At 56.3% G+C, this 8,944-nt stretch overlaps 1 protein-coding gene across 1 annotated transcript in view; it reads left to right on the top strand.

The window, feature by feature from the left end:
• LOC128854225 (trichohyalin-like) overlaps window positions 1–7,970 on the top strand; it is a 40,214-nt gene extending 32,244 nt beyond the window's left edge. The window contains exons 13-25 of the mRNA XM_054085451.1: window positions 122–217; window positions 824–870; window positions 1,591–1,635; window positions 1,887–1,987; window positions 2,437–2,667; window positions 3,291–3,397; window positions 3,696–3,816; window positions 3,934–4,069; window positions 4,376–4,561; window positions 5,024–5,200; window positions 5,379–5,712; window positions 6,152–6,301; window positions 7,506–7,970. Of these exons, the coding sequence (XP_053941426.1) occupies window positions 122–217; window positions 824–870; window positions 1,591–1,635; window positions 1,887–1,987; window positions 2,437–2,667; window positions 3,291–3,397; window positions 3,696–3,816; window positions 3,934–4,069; window positions 4,376–4,561; window positions 5,024–5,200; window positions 5,379–5,712; window positions 6,152–6,301; window positions 7,506–7,954 (2,180 nt within the window). The 3' untranslated portion in view covers window positions 7,955–7,970. The remainder of the gene's footprint in view (window positions 1–121; window positions 218–823; window positions 871–1,590; window positions 1,636–1,886; window positions 1,988–2,436; window positions 2,668–3,290; window positions 3,398–3,695; window positions 3,817–3,933; window positions 4,070–4,375; window positions 4,562–5,023; window positions 5,201–5,378; window positions 5,713–6,151; window positions 6,302–7,505) is intronic.
• Window positions 7,971–8,944: the final 974 nt, after the last annotated feature.

Here is an 8,944-nt window from a genome sequence, read left to right on the forward strand (position 1 = left end):
TGATCACAGAGGGACAGCGAGCTTTTAAACTTAAGGAAATGCCAAGCAGAATGATGTCTGTGCACCTTTCCCTGAGCTGTGATACTGTTGTGCGTCACTTCTGCCTCTGTGCCCTGGCTAGGCAGCCAATCCCCTGGCTCAGCACCCGAAACCAGCCCCAGCTCACCCCATCGGAAGGCTGCAAACAAGGTTCCCTCCAGAGACACCAGTGCACTTGGTGAGTTTGTGTGGTTGTGCAATTTGGGCAGCAGGAGCTGCAGCATTGGCTGTGTGAATGCTGCCCAGGCTTTGACCAGCCATTGTCAGAGCAGTATGCAGGATCCCCCCATCCTCATCTCATGGTGTGGTGGGGATGCCATACTGGGGTGCACTGAGCTGCCTTTGGGGTTTCAGAGGGGCTAAACGGAACTTGCTGGGTGGGCGTAAGTTCGCGCTGTCCTTTCTCTCTTCCCCTTCCCTGCTGCTGCCCCCCAAACCTTCTCCCACCGGTGCTGTGTGCTGGAAGAGCCCTCCTGCCCAGGGCTGAGTGTGAACCAGTTCAGAGGCCACTGAAAGTGGCTTAGGGGATCCAGCCTCCTCCCTAGCTGGTGCAGATGGAGGAGGAGCTGTGCTTTGCCTCCAGACTTACTTTGCAGAGCAGTCCCACCACTGTGTGGGGGGTTGGGGTGCAGGTATGGACCTGTCTGACCCTCTGTCCCCATCACCAGCCAGTGGAGCAGAGCAGGACGCTGCTCACACTGCCCAGGAGACCCAGGCCCTTATCCTTCTGGGAGGGGATGGTTCCCATTGCCATATCTGAATTACAGACTTGTTCAATTTTCAGTCCCCACAGCCCTGATCCTAGGAGAGCAGGAGACGCCGAGCTCTCAGGTGGGTCTGTGCCCTCAATAGGTGTTGGATCAGGAAGGTGATTGTGAGCCCTTCCCTGCCGGCTTACTGGCATCTCTCCCTGCTCCCTCGGAAGGAGGAAGGGTGGGCCCTGTTTTGCATCTCTGGGAGCCCATGTTCACAGAGGCAGTGTGTTTGGAGAGCCCTGAGATACCACAAGTTATATTTATCAGGCCAAAGCTCATGTGCTATTTGTGCTTTGTGAGTGCTCTGCATGGCCTGAGCAGCATTTACTCAGCTCCCCACACCTCTCTGTATTACATTAATTAGATAGCAAAGGCTCCAGTCCATAAAGGGCTTTTATTTTTCAACTGGTTTTCTCCGGTATGGTAGTGGAGATGCTCTGAGATTGTTTCTAGACACCTGAAGGGGCATCGAAGCCTTTGACAGAGAGGGCAGCTCTTGCTTGGACTTTGAAGCCTCCATTTTTCATCCAGCTGGGCCTCCTTGCCCTGCCCTCATGGAAAGATACACACTGTCTCCCAGAGGACTCATTGTCTTATCCCTGTCCCCACAGGAGGGACATTTGTGTCTGGAGTAGGGGATGCTGAGCATCACCTGAGACCCAGGCCAGCAGCGAGGCTGGGCTGTGGAAGGGTAGAGGAGGACTGCAGTAGGCTGGGGTGGATCACCATTCCCAGGCTAGGAGGAGCTGTTCTCCCAGGGCTTTGCCTCCCTGAGAGCATCCCTGTGTCTCCACAGGTGGCCACCCCCCGGGCACATCTCCAGGCTGTCCCGCAGCAGCAGGTGAGGCGTGTGCCCCCTCTGGGGGGGCTTGTAGCCACTGATCCTGAAGGGCCTCAATCTTCTCTTTCCACCCGGTCAGGCAGTGTCCTCGGCCCTGGGCTCACTACCCGAAAGGCGGCTGAGGTTTCCTGCATCAGAGTGACGGGAGAGGAGAAACTTTCCTGTCCGGAGTTGCCTGTGGCCACCAAGTGCTGCTGTGGGAGCTCTGTCCCCAGGGCAGCACAAAAACCTTCTCCCTGCATACCCATCAGGTCCGGACACTGGAGCTGGAGCAGGTGCAGCACAGACTGTTGCTGGAGAGTCTCCAGCAGTGGCACCGCGAGGACCTAGAACTCCTCGAGAGTGCCCACAGGTACCAGGCTCTTAGCTGTGCTCCCCTTCTCTGCCAGATCCTTGCCGACAGCCCTGTCCACCTCTCCTGGGCTGGGAGAGATGAGGCACTTCCCAAATCTGTCCCTAGGCAGGCAGGCACAGAGACATGTCAGTGCGAAGCTAGCGAGGGTGGAGCGTGGCCCCACGGATGAGCCGGTGTAGGGCCGTACTCCTGACAATGCTGTCCTGTGGGGGACAAAGAGGAGGGGCCAGTCCCATTGCCAGTACATCTCCAGGCCACCGCTCTGGGCAGCAACAGAGGGCTCAGACTGTGGAGAAGGATGCACTCCGTGCCTCAGCTTCCCCACTCACACAGCAACACCGATCTGCTCCTAAATCCTTGTGTGCCCCTGGGGTAGAGAATGCCGTACTGCCATGAAAGCAACACCTCTCCTGTGCTGTGACACTCTGCGGGTTCTCTCCGGGCAGGAGCTGGGTGAAGGTGATGGAGGAGACCTACAGGCAGCGGGAGGAGCGGCTGCAGCAGGAGAAGGAGCAGCTGATGGCTCAGCTGCTATCGCAGAGCCAGGACGCGGAGCAGGCACAAGCAGAACTAGTGGCACAGCACCAGCAATGCCTTGCCACCCTGGAGCAGCAGCGCACACTGGAGCTGGAGCAGCAGCGCACACTGGAGCTGGAGCAGCTGCGGGAACTGCAGAGGTGAGAACAGGACACACATGGGGCTAAATACCCTTTTCTAGTGATGGAACCAGGGAACAGGGCCATGGTGATGGGAAAAATCCAGAAGCACTGGGTTGTGGGTGGCTCCATGGCTTTTGGAATGTGGGATTTGCCAGGGAGATCTGGCTGGAGACGTCATTTCAGAGGTAATGCATTGTATTTTGAAAGATGCTGAACCCAGTGTTTTATCTCCCCTAAATCCCTTTTATTTAGGTCAGCGAGTCACTGCTATCCACTGAGTTTGGGTCAGTGAGAAATCGGTTTTTGGCAGAGAAGCCTGTAACCCCCAAATGTGGCCATCCCAAATGTGGATGCCTGCCAGTGGGATGCCCCATGGCAGACTGCTATGCCAGCTCAGCTCCTGGGACCTGGTTCTCAGCCCCATGACCAAGCCTCTCCTGTGGTGCCCGTCACAGGGAGCACCACTTTGTGACGGCCCCTGGTGGGCTCCTTCCCCATGTCCTGCAGAGTGTCTGTCCAAGAGATGCGCAAAGATGCTGTGCTGTCTGCCCAGCCTTTGGCCCTCTGCATGCCCCCCTCTCTATCGCAGTGAGATAACGCATGTCCCACAGGGGTGACCCTCCCCTCACTCCTCTCCGCAGGTCTCTGAATGGCGTCATTGAGCAGTTCTCCAGTGACCTGCACAACCTTTTGCACAAGGTGGAGGCCAGGCACCACAGTACCGGGCATTGCGACCAGCAGCTCAAGGGTACATCTGCCATTCCCCTGTGCCGAAATGGTTGCGGGGTCCCCCGTGCTGAGGCTGGGGGCATCTAGAAGATGGGGAGAAGGTTGGGCTCTGAGTCAGCCAGAGGTTGGGAGCTCAGGCTGGCAAAGCCCTGTCTGCCTTAGTCACTGCATGTCTCGGGGTCTCCCTCTTACAAATTGATGTCCTGGGGTTGTGCAGAGTGTGATGACACAAACGGATGCAGCTTATCCAGGACAGTGGTGTGGGCAGAGGGGCTTTCCTGCCTCGTGCTTACAGTGCTGCTACTGTCTCTCCCCAGTGCTCCAGGACTGGATGTCACAGCAGCAGAGGGACATGGAGGAGAGGCTGAGCCAGAAGGCTCAGGAGGTGATTGCGAGAATGGAGACCAGGCTGGGTGAGCACACTCGGCTGCTGGAACAGGTGAGCCCACGCTGTGTCCTCTGCCCGGGTCAGCCCTTCTGTCAGGGAGTGGGGTGTGTGTCTTCCCCACTGAAAATCCCTGGCCCAGAGCCTGTGAGTGACATCTCTCTTTGTCTGTTTCTGATCCAGAAGCGATGGAGGGCAACAGCAGAGCAATCCGAAGTGGAATCGCTGCAGCACTTGCTGAAGGAGCAGAGGCAAATCATGACCCAGCAGCTCTCCATAGAACGAGCAGAACTGGAGAGGGCAAAGGTGAGGTGGGTGGACATCTGCAGGTGCTTTGGCTGTGACCAGAGTCTGACTGGGGCTGCACTGCAGTGTGTGGGTGCTGGGCTGTGGCATCCTTCTACCCTCCGCCTCCTCAGTCCCACATCAACTCGTGTGTGCACGATGCATCCCAAGGAGTGCAGGGCCAGAACTCCCCATGCAGGTTCATGCCAGGCGCCACAGCTTGAACCAACCTCAGGATGTGGTGTGGCAGGGATGGGTTTAAGGAGAAAAAAACAGCAGTGGGTGGGACTCAGTGCTTTCTCTCTTCCCTCTCTTGCAACTCTCCAGAGTGCTTTGCTGGAGAAGGAGAAGTCAGTGATGCAGAAGTGCTCAGAGGAACGACAGAAGCTGGCAGCGGAGTGGGCCGAGGTTCGCACCCAGCAGCAGCTGAGCAAGGAGTGGATGAAGCATGAAGTGGAGCGCACCTTGCAGATGCACTCCCAGAGAGAGGGCACCATCCTGAGCCTGGCCAAGGTACTGCCGTGGAGCCCCTTCCCGTGGCCTCCAGCAGTGCCTGGAAGGCTCCCGAGTGGGTCTTGCCCACAGGGCAGGTGTTTAGCGCTGCCTTTAGATGTTTAACACGGAGACTCACTGGAGGTGGTGAGAATCGGGCTGCTCCAGGAACAGCCTCCACCAGACCGTTTTAGCTGCTGACTGAAGCATCAGTCATCTCTGTCCCTCCCCTTTGCCTGGGAAGAGTCCGGGCAGCCAGACCAGGCGAAGCTGCTTCTGTAGAAAGTCTGGAAGGAGGAAACCCCCGTGGTGGGTTCAGTAAAACCTCTCTGTGGGTGAGTGAGGGCACTGCTTGGTGGTTTTGCTCCGACTCTGAACTGGCACACACTAGAAGCTCAACGAGGGCAGATCTCTGCCATCACTTGGCAAAATGCTGGATGGTGTGTGCAGGTAACGCCTCAGTTTCCCCCATACGTATCCTAGGAGCAGGCAGACCTGAAGATCAGGAGCCGTGAGCTGAAAGCCAAGGAGGAGCAGCTGGCAAGGGACAGGGAGCTGCTGGATGAGGCCTGGCGGGAGCTGAGGCTGGAGAAGGAGAAGGTGAACAGGTCTGCACTGCGCATCCAGCAGCAGGAAGAGAAGATTAAAAGCATGACCAATGTAAGTGCAGCATCTGTGCTTGTAGTTCACAGCTGTACACAGGCTGGCAGCAAAACTAGGGTTTCACACCCCTCCCGCAGTTTTGAATCCTAATCCTGTCCCAGGATGGAAATAAGGGGATGCACAAAGGAGCCCTGCTGCAGCGAGGGTCTCCATCCCCAGCCGCTCTGCCTTGCAGCTCTCATCGCAGAAGTATGACGAAGGGGAGCGAGCCTTGCGGGAAGCCTGCAGGATGGAGTCGGAGCAGCAGAGCAGGCTGCAGGTCACGCAGCAGCACCAGCATCTGCATGAGGCAAATACCCCCTCACCTGCCCATCTTGGCCTGGGGCCACCGTGCCAAGGACCTGAACCTTTGCCAACAGCTTCTCTCTCTCCTTTCTCCTGGGGATGGGGCATGGCTTACCAGAGGCAACAGCTCCAAAACCTATGTGAGGATCTGCCCAGCAACTCCGCGATGCTGCTTACCACAGAGCAGGACCTCAGTGCTCCTGTGAGAGGCCTCTCCACACTGTGTAAGGCTTCCTGTATGCTGCTGTGGGATGGGACAGGCTGGGGGGCAGCTGCACTGGGGGGCTCCGCAATGCTGCTTACCGCAGAGCAGGACCTCAGTGCTCCTGTGAGAGGCCTCTCCACACTGTGTAAGGCTTCCTGTATGCTGCTGTGGGATGGGACAGGCTGGGGGGCAGCTGCACTGGGGGGCTCGTGGTGTTTCTAGGGGCTATTTTAGTTCCCAGTACCTCATCTGTGAGTTGGCCTCCCCGTCCTCGGAAAGAGCTCAGCCGAGCTCTCTGAACTGGCGCGGTACCAGGAGCACGAGGAGGGTGGACAGCATGGGACAGGCAGCTGGGTTAAGGCCCCTTTTGACTAGGATGTTGGGGAGGACCCTGCTGCAGGGGCATGCAGGCAGCTGAAAAAGGGATGCTCTGATGTGTCCATCTGCATTTCCCCCAGCAGCAGCAGCACCACACAGCTGGGAGGCTGTTCCAGGCCTTCCGCCTCCTCTCAGGATGCTGGACGCTCCCTCAGCACAGCATGGGGAGGAGCAGGGAAACCTACGAGTTCTACATCAACCTGGAGCTGCTGAAGTTCCAGGCCCAGCAGGTGAGGAGACGGGGCTGGAGGGGGCTTCAAAGCGGCTGGGTGGGAGCAGGGCTGGGGGAAGCCTGGTCCGAGCCTCGGAGCCACAGGGTGGGTGTCTGCCACGACTGTTCCTAGGCTGGCAGGAGCCATGGGCACCTGGAGGGGTGATTCCACCAGCAAGGATGGGAGGATCCTTGCGGCTTGCCTGGGGTTCATGGATAATGCCTTTGGCTCAGCGGGGCTGCCCCCTCCTCCAGCCTGCATGGGAGGAAGCAGCTCTGCTGCACTTGGGTAGGGCTGTGTCCCATCCCCGCCCCTCGCGGTGACCCTCCCTTCCATCAATCCCTTCTCAGGACCACCTCTTCCTCGAGAATGAGCAGTTCTTCCTGGAGAGCCTGAAGAAGGCACCCTACCACACTGCCCCGCACTCAGGCTGAGCTGGGAGCCATCGTCCCGTCCTCACAGGGGGCCGCTGCGCCCCCGTCGGGGAGGAAAGCAGAGAATAAAGAACCCCATTTCTCAGCTGCTGCGCTCTCCTTCTCTTTAAAACTGCGTTCCGTGCGCAATCCCCAGAGCTGCGGGGCCGCAGAGGCTGCGCGCACCATTCCATTCATGGGGACGCAGGGCCTTTCCCAAAGCCCGACATCAGCCTGCCAGGTGAGAAGAGGCTGCGGGCAAAGAAAGTCAAGGAAAGGAAAAAGATCCTGCAGGAGAATCACTAGGATGCAGTGCACTAGAGTGCACTGAGGAGGAGCACTCTAAAAAGCAGGTGGGAGTGATGGGTGGCAGTGGATGAGCAAGAGGAGCCATGGCAGTTTGGGCACCGCACGGCATCCACCTCCGCTGTCCTGTGCTCTGCTGGGGGTACATGGTGTGCTTCCCTGTGCTGAGCTGTGCCCAGCCTCAGCTGAACAGGAGCCTGGCATGGGCCACCATCCCCCAGCTGCTCCCTGCGAAACCAGGTGCCCTCAGAAGCAGCAGAGAGCTGGGTAAATCCAGCAGCACTGGATGAACGGGTTTGTAGGTGTTTGTGAGCCCTCATCTGGAGGAAACAGCTAAAAAATGGTGAAAGATAGCACAGGTTTTCACTTCTCCCTGGATGCAGCCTCTGCCCTTCCCAGCCTTTTCCTTCCCTGTGAGCCTTGTTCTGAAGCCCTGGGAGGGCTCCTGGGCTGGGTGGGCAGTGGCATTCTGCTCTGCAAGGCAGTGGTGCCTCCTTTCACAGGCGCTTTTGAAAGAGTCCCTGGAAAAAGCCCAGGAGGAATTGGAGAGGATGGAGCAGGACATGCAGGAGCTGGAAGAGCAAACACACAGTATCAAGGTAGTGCTGAGGCCACCCCCATGCCAGGAGCGTGGGTCAGAGCGTGCTGGCTTTCACGGCTTTCCCCTGTGCAGGAGTCCTCAGAGGTGCTCAAATCAGGGATACTGAGTAAATTTGGCATCCTGAAGGAAGCCCTGGAGAGTTTCCAGTGCCGGACGGTAGCCAGGATCAAGCAAGAGCAGGTAGCAGCACTGGAGCAAGTGGGGGAGAACTGGAGCCTCCTGAAGGACCACCTGTGCTTGGCCAGCACAGGGAGAGGGCTCAGCACCTTCTCACCTGCCCTGACCACAGGGCTCTTCTCCGGGTACCGTTGTTTTGTGGAATCAAACCCTATAACCCCAAATGAGTTATAAAGCAGGTATGTTTATTTCCAGCGCTGGGGTGCAAGGGGGTTCTCCTCCCAGCTTGCACACACCATAGAACTTAACTCGCAGCTACTTATAGTGCAAAGACATGCATAGTTAAAAGCGCCTACTACATATTCACAACGTTTCCTCGCTTCGCATTATAATTAGTTCTGGAAGGTTTGCTCCGGTCTTGCGCCTGCATAGTGCCTCCTGGTGGTCGTGGGCCGGGGTCTTCGGGATGAAGTAAGAAATCTTCCTCAAGATGAAAAAAGATTTTCTCCTTTAACTGCATGCAGCACAGTCGGAACAGTTTAGAATTACAAGTGGCCTTGGTGAACTTTAGTGGACAAATTAAAATTCATCATCCAGACCATCGGTTGATAACCTTTTTGCAACAAGAATGTCTAGAGGAAAAATCTAAATGTAGTACCACACTGGTAAATGGGCTGACAGTTTTTACAGATGGGAGTGCAACACCTTATTGGCATTCCACATTCCCAACTGGACAGGCAATTGTAGAACGAACACATTGCACCATCAAAACTCTTTTGCAAAAACAAAACCAGGGGGAACAGGGAGAAACGCCAGCAAATAGGTTAGCTAAGGTACAAGATGTTATGAATTGTTTACGATTGCCGGGAGATAATTCCCCCAATAGTGAAACGTATGCAAACCATGTCAACGGGAATGATTGATCATAAAAATCAAGTGAAAGTCATGGTAAGAACTTGGGAAGGTCCATTTCCATTGTCACCCTGGGGACGAGGATATGTTTGTGTCATTACAGACAGCGGTCCAAGATGGGTTCCAGCAAAATGGGTCAGTAATAATGGATGCTTGTGTGATGTCTAATTGTACCTATAACATCACTCGAAAAGATCAGAATGTAAATGCCACCTTACCTGTGTATAGAAACGCTACAGCCTGGTACAGTTATACCTCTCCTAAGGTATCACATTCTTTTTCTTTTCCAGTTGCTTTGCCTGTAGAAATTTT

This window comes from Cuculus canorus, chromosome 21 (genome assembly GCF_017976375.1).
Source record: "Cuculus canorus isolate bCucCan1 chromosome 21, bCucCan1.pri, whole genome shotgun sequence".
In the NCBI taxonomy this organism is placed as follows: Eukaryota; Metazoa; Chordata; class Aves; order Cuculiformes; family Cuculidae; genus Cuculus; species Cuculus canorus.